General features: G+C 38.0%; 1 protein-coding gene across 6 annotated transcripts in view; it reads left to right on the forward strand.

Moving 5' to 3' along the window:
* LOC110580308 (TLC domain-containing protein 4-like) overlaps positions 1–24,348 on the forward strand; it is a 103,342-nt gene that overhangs the window by 66,314 nt on the left and 12,680 nt on the right. For all 6 annotated transcript variants that reach the window (XM_021689971.2, XM_021689974.2, XM_021689973.2 and 3 more), the window contains one exon: positions 17,047–17,120. In XM_021689971.2, the coding sequence (XP_021545646.1) occupies positions 17,047–17,120 (74 nt within the window). The remainder of the gene's footprint in view (positions 1–17,046; positions 17,121–24,348) is intronic.

Consider the following 24,348-nt stretch of genomic DNA (forward strand, 5'->3'; position numbering starts at 1 on the left):
CCTGAGCCGAAGGCAGTCGCTTAACCAACTGAGCCACCCAGGCGCCCTGACAGGGTAATTTCTTATCATAAGGGACGAGAATACAATTATGCTTTAAAATCCTATTTTTAAGGATAAACCACTGTCTTTTGTACTCCTGTTCTGATCTCTTTGGTAGCCTTCATTTTTTTCTGTGTTTCTTGTGGATCACGCCATTCCCCAATCAAACCACACCTTTAGATAAAAGTTAGAGTATACTTGCTCTCTCTCTCTCATTCTCTCTGTCTCAAATAAATAAATAAAAATCTTTAAAAAAAAAAAAAGTATACTTGGAAAACTTTTGAACTTGAAAAGAGCACCACTATACATACTTTCCCCAACTCCTCTGCATTATTAAACTACCCTGGAATCTAATCATTAAACCATGCAGCTGCAATTGAGGAAGAAAATTTGGTTTCCAAGGCTCTCAGTGTATTTATTTAAGGGAATTAGCTGCAGTGTGATACCTTGAGGGTGAGAATTTGTTTCTTGTTTAATGTTATACCCCAGTGTCTACATTTTAAAAACATTTTGCGAGCATTTATGAAGTGGTATTGAAAAATGAAAGACTTGTTGTGTCAGAAACGGTAAAGCTGTAATGTATATCAGGAGAGAAGAATTAGAAAAATACCGGTCTTAGTTTTAGTCAAAAGAAGAATTTCCACAGAAGTGCCATGAAAGAAATGCCATGACTCACCAACAGTTTATCATTAACAGTGTTAAACTGTTAAAATGTTTTAAGATGACTTGAATAGTGTTGCCTGTTCTCAGTTACACATAATGTATTTCCTCCTTTTCTCCCATTAGGATAGTCTTAAAGAAAAATTTTAGGTAACTATCATAGCTGTTAGAGCAACATTTCAAAAGATAATTTCCAAAATTTAACACTTTTGTTGACTAGGTATGTATTAAAATAGCCACCTAATATAGCTTACTAAAGCAAGATTCAATAGTAAGGTCTGTGTGATTTCTGTTCCCCACTAAATTTACATATGAATAAAACACGTTAAATATTTAAATCAAAGAAAATATTTTAAAAACTGGAATAACATGTTAACCCTTTTTCTACTGAAATAAAACATTGTCAACTTTTCTTGTAATGAGCAATAGACAGGCAGAAGTCAGTCTGAGAAATTGTTTTATTAGCCTGAAACAAATAATACATTATATGTTAATTTAAAAAAAAGTAAAAGAAAATATGGTGAGGAAAATAAAAAAAAACTGTTTTATTAGTATTTGTATAGCTTACTTATTTAAATCTATATGCAACCCCAGTTATACAATTAGCTTGTACTTACTACTAATTAAGGGATTAGTCGTGGTAAAAATGTTAAGTGGCCATTTAAAAAATATGTGATATATGTGTGTACATATATGTAAAGACCTACATACACACAAATATATGTTGTGTTTGGATTTTTGGAATTTGCTTTAATATTTACTTTTTATTATAGAATACCTGATGTGACTATTCCCCCTATTTGATGAACATAACCAGGCTCCTTAAGACCTTCCTCTGTTTTGGTTTAGGAGGAGTTCAGGGCTAGCTCTTCCCTTCTTGCCCTGTGGTTGCTGCTTCATGCTCTTTTGTGGGCACAGAGCATCCCCTCAGATTTGCATAGTTGGATTATCTTAGAACTGTTTCCCTTTCTCTCTCTAACCTGGCCTGGTTTTTGAAGCCTATTTCCTTTCAATACCAGAAAACAAAACAGTTCATATATTGGACTTATGTGTGATGATAAAATAGATGTCAGCTGAGAGCATTGCCATGTCTACCCGAGTCAATATTTTGTTCTTAACTAGGTTTTTTAAAAAGCAATCTTACCATATGATCCTCCTTATGTGATGTGCTGGAATACTCAAATCCATGGACACAGAATAGTTACCAGGGGCTGGGTGCAGGGGATAAAATTACTGTTGAATGGGTGAGAGTTTCAGTTTGGGGATATGAAAAATTTTGGAGGGCGCCTGGGTGGCTCGGTTGGTTGAGCGACTGCCTTCGGCTCAGGTCATGATCCTGGAGTCCCGGGATCGAGTCCCGCATCGGGCTCCCTGCTCAGCAGGGAGTCTCCTTCTCCCTCTGACCCTCCTCCCTCTCATGCTGTCTCTCATTCTCTCTCTCGCAAATAAATAAAATCTTAAAAAAAAAAAAAGAAAAAGAAAAATTTTGGAGACTTAAACACTTAAAAGTAGTTAAAAGGGTAAATTTAATGTGACGTATATTTTACCACATTTTTTTTTTTAACAAGCCTATCAAATGACTGAAACAAGGCTAGGAAGGAGACCTAATAATATGCTGGATGATATATTACATTTTCAGGCTGGAGCAATAGGCTGAAACAAATAGATGGAACCTAACAGTGATAAATGTTAGGTTTTGCATTTAGGTGTGACAATGTATAAGAAGGGAAGAATGACCCAGAGGTGATAAATGACCAAAACTTCAGTTGTACCAATAGCATGTCACATCTGCTTTAAAAGAAAGCTGGTTTCAAATTTAGACTCTATTAGGGGAGGCAGAGCATCCAATTCAAACAAAAATGACAGTTTTCCTGGTTAGACCACACCCAAGCTCATTATCTGGTGTCCCGGACCTTGCATATGCCTGGTGTGGGGGAGGGGCTGCCAGATAACAGTGGAGATTAGATTAGGAAACTATTGTCCTGTGACAGTTGAAGGACCCAGAGAGGTCAGCCTACAAAAGATAAATTGTAGGACATGGTAGTTTGGAAATGCCCTTGGGAATGTGAGAGCACTATTAAATGGAAGAAGAGTAGATTTATTCTGGGTTAATTCAGGTGTTTGAACTGGGACCTTTGGGGACAGTAAAAGAGAGGAAGGTCAGACTTCTGTTTTACAGAAGAGACATCCCCAGTAAATAAATAGATGATTATAACAGTGGCCTTTTAAAATAGTTCTACCATAAGATATCTTCAACCAGATAGATATGAAAATAGATATATAGTAAGTAGAAACTTTGGGTAGGAGTTTACACTAAAGTATCTTTGAAGTTTTATTCTGAGATTCTGTGATTCAGCTGTTTTGTTAAAATGATCTGATTTGGTTCTAATGCTGGGGAGTTAGGCAATGGGCAAGTAAGAATAAGCTAAGTTCTGTCCCCAACTTCTTAAGTAACCCTGGAAGGAAGGGGTGAAAGCAGCTGGCCTGCAAATCCATTTGCTTCTTGGAAGAAAGGGAGGGTGAGAAAGGAGGGCAGGTGACTCCCATCTAATCTTGTCAGCAGGACCCTTGAGTAAACAGAGTACTGACCTCTGTTAGGAGGAGGAGACCTTAACTCTGAAATGCCTTTAAGATATCCCTGGCTAAAGATCATATGGTAATGTGGGGCACCTGGATGGCTCAGTCATTAAGCCTCTGCCTTCGGCTCAGGTCGATCCCAAGACCCACATCAGGCTCCTTGCTCAGTGGGGAGCCTGCTTCTCCCTCTGCCTCTCCCTCAGAGTTCTCTCTCTCTCTCTCAAATAAATAAATAAAATATTAAAAAGAGAAGATTATATGGTAATGTGAACCTAGGAGCTGTGAGGCCTTCCTCCTTGGAGAATGTCCTCTCGGCTGTACAACTTTCTGGGGTAGAGGACGGAGATGTTTTACAAGTTAAACTCACTGTTTTGTGGGGAACTTCGTGAACCTTCATTTCTTCTGGGCCAGAGATGCCTGTCCAACAGAGGGAAGATCTGGCTTACCAGGTGCCTTTGATGTCCCCCACCTCTCTCTTTGTCCTCTGAATAATTTGATGGCCTCAATCTTTGGAACATTTAGTAAAGCTTAATACCAGATAAGATCACAGTTTCACATGAATCTGATTTGGCAATCCAGTCCTGTGTGTTAGCTCAGACCTTCGATTGCCTTATAAATAAATAATCAAAAGCCTTGAATGATTAAAATTCAGCAAATAGTTATTAAATATAGGATGGATTTTGTTCCCAAATCTCATTTTTAGATTGATGGTACTCTGAAAAGGGTTTCCATGGAAATGTGTCAGTATAATAACCTATGAAACCTATAATATAACCTATAATAACCTAGGTCAGTATAATAACCTATGAAAAAGCACCTCATTATTGCTACTGCCGAACACAGTCACATTTTTACACAGGTGTCCAGTTTCGGATGCCTGGAACTTCTCTCTAGACCTAGTGGTGGGATAGGGTGCCCATCCCACGCCAGGCCATTGACGGCGGCACAGTATCTAAAACCATGCTAACAGGAGTATGTGCATGATCATTTTAGTTACCCTTCTCCCTTACCTTCTAAAGCTCTAACCCTAGCCACTCTCAGCTGAAGAAAATTAAATTTCCCGTGGTAAGAAAATCCAGATTTTCATAATCACTGGCTAAAAGGAGAATTTTCTTTTAAGCTCCAGAACGGATCAGACAAATCCTGTTTTGTTTTCCCTCATAGAGTCGTGTAGAGGCCAAGGCAAGTACGGGTTTTACTGTAGGCAAAGCTCCTCAAAGGTAGATGGTAGAGGTGGAAACCCCATACTGGCCAGAAGTGAGTTGTGAATTTTATCATAAATTCACTAACAGTAAAGTGTCAAAATCTGTAATTCATTTATCTAAAAATATTAGAGTAGACTTCAACCTTTCACCTCTCCCTTTAATAACATCTACCTCATTTGTATTTCAGTAGGTTTTTTTGAGTAGGAGAGTGGGGGATGAGGTAATGAGGAATTACACATAACCTAAAGCTTATCTAATGGTTACCTACGCCCCTAAGTGTGTGCCACGCTTAATGCTCTCACAGGTATACTGGGTTAAACATGGGGCCAGTCATTGACGGACAGGAGCAGAAAATGTAGATGCAAGATGACTGAAGCATAGTTCTACACCCCTGTGTGGTTGTGAACTAAGGAGCTGTGGGGGTAGGGGATGAAGATATGATAGAACCTGTGGGATTCCGTTAGCTAGCTTAGAGTTAAGCATAGGAAACTATCAAAAAATTCAAATAATACATCACCCACTGATAAAGCAATAATGCTGTAGCAATTTAGGGAATGGAAAGATGAGTGTGTTAATTTCTATTAATTTTTTGTCTGAATGTGGATATTTGTAAACAAAATTCTAAGTTTGTTGAAATATAATGCTTAGTAAGTGTAATGTTTTCTAGGTCTGATTCTTCAGGGATAACTACTGACAATACTTGATGTATATTCTTACAGTGAATATAAGTTGTACATAAATTTTCCTATATATATTTGTGCTTTTTTGAATTTCCCAAGAAAGCTTTTGTGATAGATGGGACTTACACACAACCTCAAAAAAAAATTATGTTTAGATCGTCAGCAAAGAGTTGGGGAGAGCTTCCTAGGTCGGAAGATATGAGGAAAATCACTGAGGAGAAGAGGTCAGATCTTCAGGGGTGGAAGTAAGGACTTCGGTTGTCAGGGTATGGGGTCTGTGTGCGCCTGGTAGTGGTTGTACATTTGGATGAGTCAGATGGGGTCACCTGGTGGAATGAACGTTCCACCTCACCAGCCTATAACTTGATACAATTGGCATATTAGGAAGGTAAAGCTGATGATGATATGTAGAAAAAATACTGCATGGGGGAGGATATATTCTAGGAGGTTCTCAGAATAAATATAGGTGATAGATTATGAAGAATTTAATTTTGGTGGTTATGGTGGTGGTCATATTAATGAAGAAGAAAAATCTAAAAGCTATTTTGTAATCAATAGAGCATGGTGACTAATTTGGATTTCAGAGAATGAACGGAATGAAGAGGGCAAAATGACCCAGAGCACTAGAGGAGTGTGATACTATGGAAGGAAATGGGAGACACTGGCAGAAAGATAACTTTTAGACGCTATGAGGTTTGTGGCGATAGCATGGCTGTTCCAGGGGAAAGGGGCCCATATGCCATTAGAAGTTAAGGTTTGTCTTGTGGAGGCAGTATGGTCAAGGGCAAGGTCAGGGACCAGAAGAAGGATGATCCTCTACAAGAGGCACAGGAGAACTTCAGAAGGGTAGAAAGAGAACCACAGAAGTATACATTTGGAAAACAGTGGTTAAGGCCCCTTATAGCAACATTGTAATTTAAAAAGCTATGAAAAATAATACATAAACAGAGGCCATTTGAAAAAAAACTAATTAGACGGGTCATTCATTTTTATTGGAGGATTAGAAAACATTGACAAGCAAAAAGAAAAAAAGCCCCAATCCCACAACCCAGAGATAACTATGTTTACTTAATTACCATTTACATTTAGGAGTGTATTTCTATTTTTGTCTTGTGTGTGTATGCGTAAGTCAAAAACAGCATTCTGTGTATGACTATTGCAAAAATGGGGTCAAAACTAAAATTTAAAATTTGTTTTACATATTGAAGTATTGCATACAACAAAATAACTCTGGTAATCTTGTGTTAGAAAGCAAGGAACCTATCAAAGACTAATGGGGTTGTGTCAAAAGGACACAGTAACCAACATGAAGGTTGTCCTGTTGGCTAAAAATGTGACATTTTGATCATCAATTAGAATAACTGCTGTGGCCATTGAAACCCATTGACTCAATGAGTTCTTAATGATATTAAAAAAAAAAAAAGGAAAGAAAGCAGGGCAGTTCTTGCGTGGGGTCTCTCATGTGGGTGCTGTTAGGTAGCAGTTGGGACTGCAATCCCCTAAAGGCTCAACTGGGTTGAAAGGGGCTCATTCCAGTAGCTGGCAATTGATGCTGGCTCTCTGCTGGGACCTCAGCAGGGTTGCTACCTACCACGCCCATATGTGGCCCCTCCGTGTGCCTTGGGCTTCTCAGGAAGAAACTGCAGGGCTTCTCATGACCTCACTTCAGAAGGAGTCAGAATGTTACTTCCACTGTATTCTGGTGGTCAAGTGAGCTTTCTAGGGCAGCCTAGGTTCAAGGGGAGGAAAATAAAAGCCCACCTCCTGCTATGAGGAGCATTGTGCACACACAGGGAGGGAAGGAATTGGTGCTGGCCATCTTCAGAGACTGTCACCCACATCTTATTTGTCATTGTTAGAGAATATTATCTTCTTGCTCTGACAGATAAGAATTTAATGCTCACACCTCTATTTCCTTTCCCTTCTTCCTTTCATTGTTGTGAAAGGAGTTTTAGTTTCTAACTTCCTCTGAAAACTTTTATTTCTGGTTCTGTAGCACCTCTTGATACTTTTTAAGGTGAAGATATTAGTGCTCCTATTCTTCCTTTTGTGTCTACTTCACTTCTCAATTTCTGTCATTTGTACTTGGACTTTGGTCTTGCCAAGATTTTAAGCTGTTTACCTTTTACTCCGTAATCATATTAAGTTTTCCTTTATATCTAGTTGATCCTACACAGAGAAAATGAATACATGTTTATGACGATTATATTAAAAGAGTTCACTGCACAAGCAAGATTACATTTCCTGTCTAATTTTTGCTTAGAGTTTCTGATGCCCCCCTTTTTTTCTTGCAACATTTGCCTTTATCATTTAACGTTTAACATTTGAGTTGTTCAATATTCTGGAGGATAGCATTGCATCTCTGCGATCATCTTTTCCCAGCCCTTGGAGCTCTCCATTCTCCACTGCAGTGTGAACAGATTGCTCTCTAGGTCTGCTGCCCAGTGTCCTGGACTTCCTGCCATGACTTTCCTAGTGTGGGGCCACTGTTTCCCGGATCCCATGTCTGTCTTTCTTGGTTCACTCATTCATTGTACTGCAGCATAACCTCAAATGATTTCCTAAGGAAGAGTGGGAAGGAGGTAAATTCTCTAAGTCTTTTGTAAGTTCTGAAAATGTTTTCATTCTCAGGCCATCTGGTTGGATCATTATCTCTTTTGGTGGCATGTGGATATGTAATCATATTTAACCAATTCCCTATTGTTATATGTTTGTTCTGAGTTTCACCATTATGTATAAATCAAGTGAACAGCCTTTTATCTTTTCATATTTGTGCCATACACAATTATTTTCAAAGAATAATTCTGTAGAGCTGAAATTCTGGGCAAGTGGTATGTACATTTTTAGGTATATTTATATGTTCTGCTAAAATTCTCTTCGGAAGGTTATCCTGTGCCTTCCAAAAGATGTATGTGCGTATGTGATTTAACTGGTTACTGTGTAGAGATTATTGTGTGCAAATGGTTCTTTTCACCAAGAGATTGGTTGGTTTTTGTTGTTTGTTCTCTTTGTTTTTGTTTTCTGAAGACTGGCAGTTAATAAGGCTCAGGAACTCTGAAGACGGTAGACCAGAATTTTCTGAGCAAATTGGAAATGGTACCTGGAAAGAAGATAGACATGTTCTGTCTCTAAATATTTGAAGGGTTATCATGTGAAGAAGAGATTTTGGATTGCCAGGATCAGAGAAGTAGGACTGGTGAGTGGAAGTCAGAGAGGGTGCAGTAGTTTTGAATAGCAATCCCAAGATGGCTCCCAAGGCAGCTTTCGGAAATGCCGCACTTCTCACCATGGAGTTGTCCAGGCTGAAGGGCAAATTGGAAGAGCTTTGGTAGATGGGATTAAAAAATCTGTGGGTAATAGAAGTAGGCCATCTTCAGAGGCCATTTCAATCCTACATTGTGATGGTAATGAACATAAAGTTGTCATGAACAGAGTGAGGTTTGGGTTGGGTGAAGTATGGTTGTGAGGTAGAAAGTTGGCATAACCTATTCTGTGAATAAAACAGTTAACCCTTAGAAGTATTTCTTTTCCTTTTGAAATTGGATTTTTTTCTGCAACAGTTAGAAAGTAACAATTACCACTTTCTGAGGAGTGATGTGTTGACATAATTTATGTTTTATAGTGAAATGGCAATAGTGAGCCCACATTCAGGCCTCATTAATTGTGATGGTGATGTGTCATTCATCTTACCTCTTCCTCAGCTGGGCCCTTCATTCCTGTGAAGTCACCCAAGTATCAGTGAGCTGAAGACTAATACATAGACAGGAAGGAATAGGCCTTTTAGGACTTGTCCTGCAACTTAATTAATCTTTCTAATCGTGGTATGAAAAAGTACTAGGTTCAATTTCACCTTTAACTACAAATTTTTTTTCACTTTTTGAGTGCCTTTTCTGTTTTCATATTTTTCTTGGCTGCCATTAGTACATAGCTCATCTTATTCTCACATCAGTTCTGTCATAAAGATGGTATTATGCCCATTTGACAAATGGAGAAACTGAAATTTAGATCAGCTTCGCCCAGAGGCACCCAGGAGAGCTAGGGTTCAAATCCTGGCCTCCATGCCCCAGGCTGTGATCATTTACTGACTATCCCTGCCTCTCCAGACTTAATTGCTTAATTATCATAATGAATTCCCCAAATAGAAAAAGGTTTTGAAAGATTCTAACAGTCAGCCAGCCAAGAAATATTTATGGAAATTCTGCCATCAGCATCAGGATACAGTGGTAATAATCAAATGGCATTCTTAGACACTTCCATCTATCAGTTAATTCTAACCCTGTCATTCCACTGTTCCACAAAACGGGGAAGATGAGGAAGGTGGCGGCGGCAGCCACATACTCCTAACATCAGCTCTAGTACAAAGTATTCACTGTATTTATAGAGATCTGGTAATGGGATTAGAGAAATTCAGTAACAGCCACAAGGTCATGCAGTTAATAAAGGGCTCCTTAGTTTGCTGGCATGCTCATTGATAACCTGCTTCCTTCTGATCCATAGCTAGATCAAATTCTCCTACCTCTTTTTTTTTTAATTAAAATATAGTTGACATACAGTATCTTATTAGTTTCAGGCTTACATCATCATGATTTTATATTTTTATATATTACCAAATGATCTCCACGTTAAGTCTAGTACCATCCGTCACCATATAAAGTTATTACAATATAATTGACTCTAATCCCCTTGCTGTACATTACATCTTTATGACTTATTTTATAACCGAAAGTTTTGCCACCCTCCCCCTCCCCCATTTTGCCACCCTCCCCCTCCCTCACCAATACCCTTTTCCTCTGGCAACCATGAATTGGTTTGTTCTTTGTATCTGTGGGTCTGTTTCTGTTCTGTTTTGCTTGTTCATTTGTTTTGTTTTTTTAGATTCCACATATAAGTGAAATCATATGGTATTCATCTTTCTCTGACATTTAACTTACCATAAAACTCTCTAGGTCCAGTCTGTCCATATTCTCACATATGGCAAGGTTTCATTTTTTTTATGGCTGAATAATATTCCATTGTGTATATATACACCACATCTTCTTTAGCCATTCATCTGTTGATGGGCACTTAGGTTGCTTCCATATCTTGACTGTTGTAAATAATGCTACAATGAACATAGGAGTGCAAGATTCTCTCCGAATTGGTGGTGGTGTTTTTTTTTTTTTTTTTCAGGTAAATACCAAGAAGTAGAATTTAATTTTTTGAGGAACCTCCGTGTTGTTTTCCACAGTGGCTGCATCAGTTTGAATTCCCACCAAGAGTGCATGAGGGTTCCCTGTTCTCCATACCCTTGTAAACACTTCCTTTTTTTGTCTTTGATACTAGCCAATCTGATGGGTGTGAGGTGATATTCCCCATCTCTTTTACTTGTCTACCCACTTTTTTTCTGTCTTGCTTCACTAATGTAAATGTATCAAGTTTTAGAAATGAAATATCAGACTTTTTATCATAACACATTTATGATGACCTCTAATTCTTTGCTACTGATCTCTTTACAAAATTAAAATCTGGATATTTTTCTCCTTTTCTTTTAGAATGGAATACTAATATTCTCATCAGAGTGCTCACCCACTCAGAAATAGGTTTGTAGGACTCTTAGGATTTTGGTTTTGGAGGTGATTCTGCTTGCTTCACACTGAGGACCAGGTGAGGTTCAACTCAGGAAATATGGGCCAGGCACTGCACTAGGCTTTATGGATAGAACTGTAAAAAGACACAAGGAATATAGATATTTGCAGGGGTAAGCATCCTGACAAGCAGAGAGATCTGTTGAGACACTTGACCCCACTGGGGATTAAGGAGTCAGGAAATACTTGTAGAGGGATGTAGCTGGTCTGCCTTCATAATGCTGTGGGATCTGATGGGGGGCTTTGTAAATCTTCACTAATTACAGTTTCAGAGAAGTAGGGGGGTAGTTTCCCCCAAGGGCTTAGAGATTCGTAGGTCATTTGTAAGCTAGGACAGTGGTTCTCTAGTGAATATTGGAATCACTTAGAAGGCCTGTTAAAACTCAGTTGCTCATCTGACCCCCAGGGGTTCTGATTCAGTAGGTCTGTCATGGGGCCTGAGATATGCGTATCTAGCGAATTTCCAGGTGATGCTGATGCTGCTAGTCTGGGGACCACACTTTGAGAACCACTGGGTTAGAAATGAGAGAACTAACCCTTTTCTTTGGAAAGAGGTTAAAGAAATTATAAGAAAAGCCAGGATGCTGTGCCCAATTTTTATAAACTCAAGAGAAAATCTTTTCAAAGTGTAGTGATACTGCATTTTGGCTAAATTGAGATGAAAGCAACATATCAAATTTATAATTTTTACTAGTAACTTTTAATATTTAAAGACTATCATAAAGTCAGGTTTTATCTGCTATTAACCTGATACTTTGGTTAATAGTTACTTTTAATTTTATACCAATTTGAAAGGAGTTAGAAGAAATAATTTTCTAAACTCTCAAAAAACCTTAGTATATTGGGGCACCTGGGTGGCTCAGTCAGTTAAGTGGCTGCCTTCAGCTCAGGTCATGATCCTGGGGTCCTGGGATCGAGCCCCACATCCGGCTCCCTGCTCAGCGGAGAGCCTGCTTCTCCCTTTCCCTCTGCCTGCCACTCTGCCTAGTTGGGCTCTCTTTCTATCTGTCAAATAAATAAAATCTTAAAAAACAAAAAAACAAAACCTTAGTATATTTCATATTTTTTTGTATTTTTAAAGTTCACTAGAGAGAAATATTTAAAATTGTTTCTTGAAGTTTGAGAGTAAAACTGTTGCTATGATATTATTTCAGTATTTTGCATGACTTTGGTGTGTCCGCTTGAAAATATTTTAGAAATCACAAAAACTTAAAAAAAATTTCAGTATTGGATCTTATCTTTGGAAAAATAATTTATTTGAAAGGTACAGTAAGTAATTTAGCAAGACTTTGGCTGACCTTTGGAATGTATTAATTCATACTTTACAGCAGTTTGGTCTGTCATACCCTCTAAACATTGGATATAGTTACCTAGAATGCCATAGATTTAAAACAACTAAACAGAAGAAGATTGTTAGAAAAAATAGATTGGAAGAAGAGCTGTCTTTAACTGAGGGCGGAAAGGCAATGTCATAAATGAGAGAATTTATCTTTAAAAATAAGAGTAAATGTTTATTACATACATGAATTCATTATAATAGAGGATTGTCCTAGTAAAAATATTTCTAAGATTTTTGTATGTCTGCCTCAAGTAAGAATCTCACTAAAGTAACTATTTTCCTTGCATTTTTTGCCTCTCCAAGAGTCATGTTCTACCTGTACGCTATTTTCAAAGCTCTTCTCCCTTGCTCTACTCACTGCAGAATTTAACTATGGTAAGAGAAAAGCAGGACATTTCAGCTTTTTAATTTTCCTGGGATGATCTCCAACTGAACACAATTACTTATTTTTTTGACCTTTTCTTAACTGAAACATTCCAACCACTTCCTTTGGAAACACCTAAACTTCAAACATATCATCAAAACTAAAAAATAAGTCCACGAAACATCCAGGAACTTGGAATATGAAAGACAATTTGTTTCCTATTATCTTGAAAGTGCTTCTTTGTGCTAGATGAGTTAGAGAGGTTTACTGTTTTTTCATTCCTCTTTTCTCATCGCTGGGAATGTGATTTTGATCATGTATTAAAATGAAAAAGTTCACCTGCCATTTGGAATTCATTATAATAAAATTCATAATAAAACAAAGATGGGAGTGGCCTGCCCAAATCCATCCGGGTTTTACCATTTTACCACTGAAAATCTCACATCCTGTGAAATCTTTTCCTGTGATGCAAAAAAATCATGGCAACCATGATTTGCAAATCACAGAAATAATGGATCATTCATTATCACATTACGCTGAATGATGCAACTGAAGTATGTTGTAATCAAAGCATTAACAGTCATCTTTGTCCATTGGAAGTTCAGATAATGAGAATGAGAATAGTTATGATACCAACACCAGAATGCTCCATCGTTACCAGTAAAGAAGGGTATAGTTATTATATATGGAAATATGTATAATATATATTATTACATATATTAGTATATAATGATATGTTATCATAGATGGGTAGAAAGACACATGCATTAGGGAATTAGATAACCAAAACAGACCATACTGCACAATATGCAGAAAAGAATTTGGGATTGGACATTGTTATGGATTGAATTATATCCCGCCCCCAAATTGATTTGTTGAGGTTCTAAGTCTTACTACCTCTGACTGTGACTTTATTTGGAAATAGAGTAAATACAGATGTAATTAGTAGTGAAAATGGGGTCATAGTTGAGTCGGATGGGTCCTTAATCCAGTATGACTGGAATCCTTATAAAAAGGGGAAATTTGGACACAGATATGTGCACAGGGAAAATGTCACGTGAAGATTGGAGTTGGGCTGCCAGAAGCCAAGGAACTGCAAGAAGCTAGGAGAGAGGCCTGGAGCAGATCCTTCCCTAGAACCTTCAGAAGGAGCATGGGCCTGCCAAAACCTTGATCTCGGACTTCTAGCCTCCAGAACTGTAAGACAGTAACTTTCTGTTGTTTAAGCCACCCAGCCTGTGGTACTTTGTTATGGCAGCTCTAGCAAACGAATATGGGCCTGGTAGAGATGGGGATGTAAAAGACTGCAGAGACTGAGTCTCACAAATCTGGAATGAGACAGGCAGGTGCATCTAAATCCATCTGTACTTTTTCATCTTCCAAAAAGACATTGTCGCTCAGTTGAAAATAGTAGGCACTGAATTAACATAGACCTATCACATGGATATACACATTTTATTTTTTCCCTTGATCATTCTATGAAACTGACGAAAGTTACATTTCCTGATTCAGAGGTTGCAACTAAAACATCCTGTTGGTGAAAAAAGGGTAAATTTTGATAACAGATGTGTTGGCTTCTTACACATGGAGAGCTGATTCCGTTGGATCTTACCAACAATCATACTTTCTTCACTCTATCAAGTGTTGCATGGAATCACAGCAACACAAAGATGTTTCCCTAGCTCTTAGGTACTTTGCTTTGAAAAATGGAGTTTCAAGTTGAATTTTTGATTCCTGTAAAGATTATAAAGAAACCACATAAAACAAAAATTGTTGATGTATTGTTCATATATGAATTAGATTTTGCTCAGTCTGTCTGCATATTTGGCAGACAGTGCAAATGTAAACTTGGCAAGTTCCATTCAGTCTATAAACTTCTTACCAAAGAAAATGAAAAGATACTACCTGGGAAACGTCTTCCACACCTTGCATAGTACAGTGCTAAAAAGGGATGTGATTTGCTTACCTCTGATGTTGAGGATTTCGTAATGAAAGTTCTTTCTCACCTTTAGCTTCCTCAAAACCTGCAAGACCAGTGAGAGTTTTGACTTTATGGAAATGGAAGGAGATGACCTCCATAGACATGTGCCTACAACATAGCTACGATTGTTGCTAGCAAAGGATGGCCAGCTGCAAAATCACATATTTAGAGTGTGAGGCAAGGAGAGTGTCCTTCTGTAATTTGGAAATAATTGAGGATGAGAAGGCAAAAAAGTTATTACATTAAATAAATGGGTATTTATGCACCGTTTCTTTAGTGTCTGGTGAGTGCTAAGGAACCTGGTAAAGCAGCCAGAAAAGGATGAACAATCCGAACCTTAGTTGCTTAATGTGGTGTACAGGTTGTGACGAACACTCATACAATGGAATAATGACTCATTTTGGGGAAATAAGACTGCTTCTGAACTCAGAAATGTTACCAGAAAAGAGTAGCTACATTGAACAGGATTTTCTTTACTAGAACTGTTAACTCCATCCAGTATGCTTTGGAGTGTTGAAAAAGGATGGATATTTTACAAATGGGTAGTCTATATGATGAATTTATACATGCAAAGGACCTTGGAGACAAATAGCTGGTCTAGCAGAACAAGCCTGTAGGTTCAAAGTGGGTGGACCTTTTCAAGAGAGCTGGGAACCTAATTCTTGTAACTCTAAAAAGCCTGCTGTTGCTAGTAAGTAAAATCTTAAGTATTTTAAGCTCACACCTTTCTTAAAATATTTAGGTTGAGGTCATCCTGTTGGACTGATACCAGTAATATGGACTTCTAAGAGCAGAGCTTTAAGTCAGTGAATTTTATGTTGGACTGTAGTTCATTCCTGGAAAAAAAAAAAAAAAGGCAAAAACATAATATATACCTCACCTAAAGGCTACAGGCAGTTCAGAGAAGTAGTATTGGAAGAGTAAAAATATGCTACTGTATCATGGATAAGAAGATGTTACTATTTTTTATTAAATATGGATAACATCTGTTCAGTCCCATTGTATTTACATTCCCCTTTTACAAAGTCTCAGATGTATGTTTCTTAAAATACACAATAATATAGCCTACTAAATTTAAATATCCAGAAAAATAGTTAAATAAAAGGGCAGAAAAGGACATAAAAATATTGGGGCACCTGGGTGGCTCAGTTGGTTAAGCATCGGACTCTTGATCTCGGCTCAGGTCATGATCTCAGGTTGTTGAGACTGTGATTCGCTTGGCTCTGCACTGGGTGTGGAGCCTGCCTAAGATTCTCTCTCTCCCTCTGCTCCTCCCCTTCCAACTTTCCCTTTGCCCCCTCTCTAAATAAATTAAATAAATAAGTCTTCACACATTTTATTTGTTAAATTGTCCTATTCTTAATTACTACTAATTACCACTATTAACTAATCTTACTGTTTGTTTAAATACAAGCTCTTATTGTAACAAAAGTAAATAGTACAGAACAATATATAATTTCAGATAAACATCGATTCTTCATAGTTCTCTGTTAAAGTAATAACACATGTGAGTAATTATTTCTCATATGTTGTCACGTGTTTTTGGAGTGACGTGGCTGTGTCTTGGCTGACTTTAAAGTTGATCATCCCCTGTGCACAATACTCACCTTACCCATTGTCTTTGCCCTTTGTCCCTCTTCCTTCCGTTCCTCCTCATCACACATTTCAGTTTCACTAAGGCCAGTGAGTTTGAGATTATAAAAAGTTCTAGATTAGTCTTGGAAAAGCTAATTTGTGTAACCAGCTCTGAATTTTTAATCCCTAAAATAATTTCCATGGAGAAAATCTTCAAATAAAAAGTTCATTTTTTTTTTATTGCTTTATATTGTTCCCATTTGGAAGGCAGCATGGACTATTTCTTTTTAAATTACACAATATTTTTGGAATGTATACTTTTGTTCTTCTTTCTAATGTATACTTCTTTGTTCTTCGGAGTTTATTAAGTCTGCTCTACTTTTCCTATTATTAAATTCATACAATGTACTAGGCATTATGTTTCTAAATTCAGAGAGGTCCTGAGAGTGTGTTTTAGCTGTAGGATCTTCTGATTGACAAATATATTTTTCAGGTCAAATGTGATACATAAGTTTTAGCATATGTTGTTACGTTTGGCAAATACGCATCTGCTCACAGGCTTACATATTGTTATTTAAGATGTTAAGTACACTTTTGAGATTTTTATTAATGGACATAAAAATGAGTTTCTATTAGGTATTTAATTGCTATAAAATTCCTCAACTTCTGAAATTCACACTACTTTGATAATTATTTCTACAGTAATTTGAGAATGCTGTTACCAATGGCTGTTTGCCGAATTCATTAGTTCAACATGGGACAACTGCTTAAAATCTGTTTTTATAGGTGAACATAAGTGTACAATATGCTGTCTTTTAAAAATATTGTAAAATTCTAGTGACATTTCTAAATTCTCATAAAGAAGAAAATCAGCTAGGAGACTTGGTCTGTTTTGATATCAATTGTTATTTTATGCTGAGAAGTTATTGAATGTTCCTTTAATATTTGGAAATGTTGATAAGCATGTCCTCCCTGACATTGTGTTTTATGTTTATCATCCAGGGGGATGGAGTCCTGGCATACATTGGGAATTTTCGCCTGCTTGCAGAACTTTCCAGCCCTTTTGTGAATCAGCGGTAGGTGACTAATCTCATTATTTTAAACTTGTGTTGTTTCCTTTTAGTTTGGGGAAATTTTTCCCAAGATCCTAAATCTACTAAATAAAAATGAGAATATGTGGTATGAATTATTATCCGTGCAAATGAGGAAACCAAGCCTTGGAAAGGTGAGAGAAACTTATCCAGGATCCTCTAGGTAGAAAGTGGTGGTCCTAGCTTTTGAACAGAGCTCTCTTTGAAGGATGGCGATGCTTTATTATACTTGGGTTCATCTTGGGTCCAGTTCACATTCTTTTTCTTTTTTTTTTTTAAAGATTTTTTATTTATTTATTTGACAGACTGAGAGAGAGAGAGAGAGAACAAGCAGGTGGAGGGGCAGAGGGAGAGGGAGAAGCAGGCTCCATGCTGAGCAGGGAGCCCGATGCGGGGCTCGATCCCAGGACCCTGGGATCATGACCTGAGCCGAAGGCAGACGCTTAACGACTGAGCCACCCAGGCACCCCTCCAGTTCACATTCTTGACACCAGCTTATTCCTCTTCCCAAAATCTGGTAGTGACATTACCTTCATCCCTCATTTAAAAAAAAATTGTCTTCTAATTTTAGATTTACAGAAAAGTTGCCAAGATAGCATAGGAACGCCCATATCCTCCTCCACCTGGTTTTCCCTATTGCTGATAACATGGACCATTTGTTGAAACTTAAGAAACCAGCATTTATACATCACTGTTAAGTGAACTCCAGGCTTTGTGGAATTGCATCAGTTTTTCCCTTAGTGTTTTCTTTTTGTTCTAGGACTCAGTCCAGATTGCGGCATTGCTTTAGTTTCGTGTCTTCCCAGTCTCCTGTGGTCTGTAACAGTTTCTGAGTCTTTCCCTGTTTTTCCTGACTTTGACAGTGTTAAGAAGTACTGTCCAGTTATTCTGTAAACTGTCCCCCAGTCTGGATTTGTCTGTTTTTCTTAAGACTAGGTGGAGGTGATGGGGTTTTGGAAGGATTCCCATGGAGGCAAAGTGCCCTTCTCATCACATCATGTTAGGAGGTACATGATGTCCACATCACTGGGGATGTGCACTTGGCATCACACGGTTAAGGTGGTGTTTGCCAGGTTTCTCCACTGTGAAGTTTTTTCTTTTCCTTACTCTATTCTTTAAAAGCAAGATACGAAGGATAGCCCACCCTCAAGGGAGTGAGGGAGAAAGGAAATTAAGCTCCACCTCATGGAGGGAGGTAGATGCTCATATTTGCCAGTGGATTTACTATGGTGCTGTATGACCCTTAGACCTTGTCATTTAATGAGGTCTGCTGATATCTTTTGGATATCTTTCCTGTGTAAAGTTAGCTGTTCCTTTCACTCCATATCCATGGTCCTAGGTGAGGGCCTTCAGGATCTCCACAGTTCAGTCCACTGCCATAGCCTTCTGACTGACTTCCCTCCTTCCAGATTCACCCTCTCTTCAGTCCTTTCTTCACAGTGCTGCCAAAGAAACCCTCCCTGTGATCCACTTTCCGGACCTTATTTATTTTCTTCCAGAAACTGCATCCTGTTTAGACTCTTCTCTAACTTTGAGGTTCACTATAACGTGCTCCATATGTTCCCAGCCTTACTTCTCACTGTTCATTAGAGTCACTTTTGAACCCTTACTGTCTCATGCACCTGTGAGTGGTTCTTGAGTTTCTTCCCTTATTCACATCCTTAATTTCCCTTCCATCTTTGAAAAATTTGCCTATCTTTAAAATCTTCGGTCAAAGTCCCAAAGCCAGGGGGGGCTCCCATGATTGCATGTAGCCCTTTTGTGACTTAGTACAGAGATAACCCAGAGAATTGGGACTGTCAAATCAGACTTGCGTGGGTTAGAGAGTGTACCCTATATTAAGCCAAGGATCCAGGTAATCACGAGGCACTGGCAAAGCAGGGAGATTTTCAGGACCATCAGAATGGCTCCCTGGGTCCTTTTTGCATTGGGCAGACTCTGGAATAAGGTTATCTATGAGGGCTAAAGCAGTATGAGTAGTTCATATTGCAGATATAGAAGGAGCTCTCTTGATTATGGAACGTCTCCATTTGATACTCAGATAGTTACATAGCTTATGTAACATTCCCCACGGGGTCAGACCCCATAAGTCCATACATTCTAGGTTTGTTTGCCATAAGCAATCCTAGACTAGGTATATCCTAAAAGCATTCCATGGATGAGACTCTCCTGCAACAAATACCATTAGTCTGTTTATCAGGACATCTGTCATTAGTATGTTCACCAAGCAATTAGCCTGATCTTTAAAAAAAAAAAAAGTATTTATTTATTTGAGAGAAAGAGAGTGAAAGAGAGAGAGAGCACGAAGTGGGCAGAGGGTCAGAGGGAGAAGCAGATTCCCTGCTGATCAAGGAGCCCGCCGCGGGGCTCAATCCCAGGACCCCGGGATCATGACCTGAGCCGAAGGCAGACACTTAACCGACTGAGCCACCCAGGTGCCCCTAACCTGATTTTTTTTTTTTTTGCCAAAGGTGGTGGGGGCAGGGGAAGAGTGGTCCTTCCACCCCCAAAACAGGAGAGAATAGATTACAGATCTGCTGCTGAAGCTTTTCTTTCCCAAGTTTTGCTTATTCACTCTTATTTTGTTTGCCCATATTTCGGGTGGTGTAATCTTATTTCTTCAAGAAGATAATCGGTTTCTTGGGCTTGACCATTTAAATTTTTAAAATAATAATTCTGCAATCCTCAAAGACTGATAATGTGAAAGTATAGAGCAAAGAGCATGTACTTTGAAGTTAAACGACTTGCATTCAAATCTAAGCTCTCCCACTTAGCCTTGTATATGAGTGGACGATTATTTAATGTCTCTGAGCCTGGTTTCTTAGCTATAAAACAGGGATGATGATGATAATGATGCTTCACCGTTTGTTGTGAATATTCAATGAGATTACGTATATAAAGCACCTGGCATGGTGCTTGCCATTTGGTATATGTTCAGGAAGTGCTAAATGTCGTACATATTCAACACACAAAAACCCGGTGAACACTGGAAGCGCATAGTTTATACTTGCTTTCTCTACTTTATTGTATCTTTTTTTGCTCTTTAACTCCCTAAAATGAGGCTTCCTCTTCTGTTGCTGGAACTGTTTCATTAGAATCACCAGTGACTTCCAGTTGCAAAATCCAGCAAACTCCCTTTGGTGCCTATCGCATTGTGTCTCTCTGTGGACTCGATGCTGTTGGTCACCTCCTTGTACGGCCCAGCTCCCTTTGCTTTCATGACACTGCACTCATCCAGTCCTTGTATGTCTCTGACCATACTTTCTCAGCCTCCTTGGTAAGACATGCTTCCATAAATGCTGGTGTTCCCTGAGGCTCTCTTCTGGGCCCACTGATCTCCATGCTTCTCCCTGGGGTGAGTTCTCCTTTCAAGGTCAGCTACTACCTACTTGCTCATTTTTGTGTAATGGACTATGCATGAATTTTAAAACCAGATAAACTCAAGTTGTAATTCAGCCTTGCCACTTAACTTGCCCTGACCTGAGCTGTTACTTAACATCCCCGTACTACAGTTGCTTTGTCTTTAAAAAGAGCATATTTAATACTACCTACTTCTTTGTATGATAGTCAAGTGTTTTCTCCTCCCAGGTGGCACAACAAATTCAACATGTCTAAAATAGAATGCAGCATATTTCCCTCTGTAGTCTTTTGTATTCTCTTGTTCAGCATGTGGCCCAGCCATTCTCTCGGTCACTCCTGCTCCACATGTGGGAATCGTCTTTGACTGTTCTCCCTCACCTACATTTGGTCCATCATTAGGTCCTACCAGATAACATCCTAAATATTTCTTGCCTTGGCCACTGACTCTCCACCTCTACTATCAGTGCCCATCATCTCTTGTCTAGGCTCCTGTACCAGCCTCTAACCCTGTCCTGCCCAATAGGGTAACCACAAGCCACATGTAATTATTTACATTTAAATTAGATTAAATTAAATTAAAAATTCAGTTCCTCAGTCTAACTTGTAACATTTCAAGTGCTGGATAGCCCCACGTGGCTGGAGTCTACTGAATTGGGTAGCACATCTATAGAACATTTTCATTATTGCAGAAAGTTTTTTTGGACAGTGCTGTTCTAGACTGGGGGTTGGCAAACTAAGGCTCAAGGGCCAAACCCACTGCTGTTTTTTGTAAATAAAGTTTTATTGGGGCACAGCTATGCACCTTTGTTCACATGACCTCTGTTACACTACAACAGCGGAGTCCATTTGTTGGGACAGAGACTGTACGGTTTCCAAAGCCTATTACCTTATGTCCACTCTCTGGCTCTTTGTGGAAGAAGTTTGCTGATTCCTGCTCTAGATAGACTGTCTGCCTGTCTCCAATCCTGTTCCCCTTTTATTTCGCTTCTGTATTATTCTCTTCTATGATGATCTCTCTAAAACACAACAATGAACATGCAGCCCCCCTGGTTGAATCCCCTCAGTGACTCTGGCTGCTTACAGGATAAAACATGGACTCTTTAATGGGATACAGAACTTTTTCTGTTACATCTGTTATTCTTTCTGCCACATTCTCCCCCCTCAAAAATCTCTCATTCCAGCTTGTCCATGTGCTGGAAAGGTCTCCTGGCTCCTTACTCCTCCTTCAGGACTCAGCCTAAGGATTATTTCCATCACTAAACCCCACCTCTCTCAGGTCCGGTTGGGTGTCCCTCACCTTTGCTTCCATAATAGTGACATAGAGTTACACCATTATGATTAGTGTATTTTATGATAATATTCTCTCTCTCTCTCATTTTCTGTTTCTTACTCATCTCAGTGTTTCATTAGATCAGGGGCAAAATTTTATTAAACTTTGCATGGTCCAGCACTCACTGTCTGGCACATAGTACCCATTTAATTACTTTTTGAAAAAATGACCCCCAAGAGGTGATCAGTTAAGCTCTAGCAATGTCCATCTCTTAAATATGATTCAAAATATGAGATTTTGAAGCAGGAGAAAATTAGGTCTGATGCTTAAAGGAACTTCAGTTTGTTTTTGTTGGAAACTCTTTGAGAACTCGTAAAGTTAGAAATAGTTTAATTCTATACCTGTATCTAAAAGCCTTGAATCTTTAGTAAATTAAGAAAAGGAGAAGTGTGGTTGGAATGTGAACAAGAAATGGTATAATGCAGCAACAAGGAGATCATAACAAAATTGAGTGCAGCTACTTAAGCTCTGTTAGAGTTTTCTGTTGGGTAATTGTTTTCTTTATAGTTTGTGATATTTTTATGTTTTCTCTATTTTAAAGCTTTGTATAATTTAAGAAGGCACATGGGATGCATGTGGTGGGTTACAGAGGAAAAGAAGACTGAAATAAAGCTTAGACACCTGGGCTTCAATTACATTTCTGCTGCTGAGTTATACCCATGTATCAGGTTTCTTTTTATAATGGTGGTAACTTCTCTCTTGCCTAAATGCCTTTAATTGCCATGAGGACATATTTATGCATTGCTATTAAAATTAAATAGTTTGTAAGAACTTTGTACATATGCTCCTTAATATGTTAATTCAGTATTTCCTAAATACCTCCTCAGTACTTAAATGTCCCAGTGTCTGCCTTCCGGGACCTTCTAGTATGGTGTCTGGTGTCACGTCTATGTTTGAAAAAGTAGGACTTAAAAATATGAAATAATGAGCTAGTAAAACAAGTTGTTATATGAAAAGTGGCAAGAAAAAAGTGCTGGTATTAATGGTATAAAACAGCTGTTTTCAAACTTGTTGATCTCATAAATTATTGAGGACTTGAATGAACTTTTATTTCCTGTGGGCTTATATCTGTTGATATTTGCCAGATTGGAAATTAAAACTGCAACATTAAAAATATTTATTAGTTCATTTAATAGTAACAATAATATTTTATATTAACATAATGTGTATTTTTTTGTGAAAAATTACTACGTTGCCAAAAAGAAAAAAATTTTAGTGGGAACAGTATCATGGATGTACATTTTTGCAAATCTTCCTAATGTCTAGCATGGTGGTATTTATCTGGATTCTCAAGGCTGCCTCTGTTTTCAGTCTGTTGTGAAATGTTGTTTTGGTTGAAGCATATGAAAAAAAAACCCCGGCCTCTCAGAGTTAATAATGTAATAGGAAAAGATAGAAGTATTTGAGTAGCCTTTTCAAGTATTCAAGGATATTCTTCTTTAACATTACACAAAAATATACCAAGAAGTAGTTTCTTAAAGGTTAGTTAAATGTAGAATCTGAAATTATATCAGCAAACTTTCCATACATAGTTACATTCAAATTCGTTGGTCTCTCTGTGCTTTGAATCTTTTGCCCATGCATAATTGTGTAACATCATGCCTTGGTCATTTGGTTATTTGGTCCACTGAGTTATGTAGGCCTTCCAAGTGTTGGTACATTTATTAGTAATATTAAAAAAACCTCACATTAGTTGATATCACCACTGATCTTATTTAAAAAGTCTCTAAGCATTGGGAGGCTATCAGAGTCTTTTTCCAGATAAAATTTTTCCAAAATTCTGATTTTCATTCGAAAGTTCAAATTTTGTTACTGGCAACAAATACTGACAAGCTTCTTTTCTCGATGTGACAAACTCACTTTTCATTTTTGAGAAAATGCCTGCCAAATACCCAAGTCTAAATAACATAGTTTTTCAGTTTTTTTCAAGTAAAAATGGTGTTCCATGGAAAAGGCATGTAGTTTAGCTCATAATTCAAATCATCATTCAAGGGTTTTTTCCTTCAGACAGCTGTTGTACTTTGAAGCAGAAGTGTGTTATGTATACTTCTCATTTTATCACACAGAATATTAAAAAGATGTACTCAAAGGTCATGATGCAATGAAATTACTGGTCTTCATCAGGGACATTCTTAAGTGAAACGTTTTTCCCCCTTCTGTAACTTTTTTTTTTTTTTACTCCCTTGTTTTGTTTTTAATTGCAAGTGTGGTGGTAAAGAATACAATGTCCACTAGTACCATTTTGTGCCATTGCTGTGATTTGTGCTAAGATGACAGTAATTTTATCTACCAGTGTTTTGCACCATCATTGTAGAAGTCAGCACAAGAAGCAAAGTGGATAATATTTTAATATTATTATAAAAATAGTTTTCTCTTGTACACCCTCCAAAAAAGTCTCAGGAGTGCATGGACCACATTTTAAGACCTATTTTTGATTGATATTTGTCATGTAAGCCTTCACAGAGAAGGCAGGACATATTCTTAAAATGTTTTAGGATGTTTTTAGAAATGGATGGTGAGGGG

The sequence above is a fragment of the Neomonachus schauinslandi genome, chromosome 4 (genome assembly GCF_002201575.2).
Source record: "Neomonachus schauinslandi chromosome 4, ASM220157v2, whole genome shotgun sequence".
Lineage (NCBI taxonomy): Eukaryota > Metazoa > Chordata > Mammalia > Carnivora > Phocidae > Neomonachus > Neomonachus schauinslandi.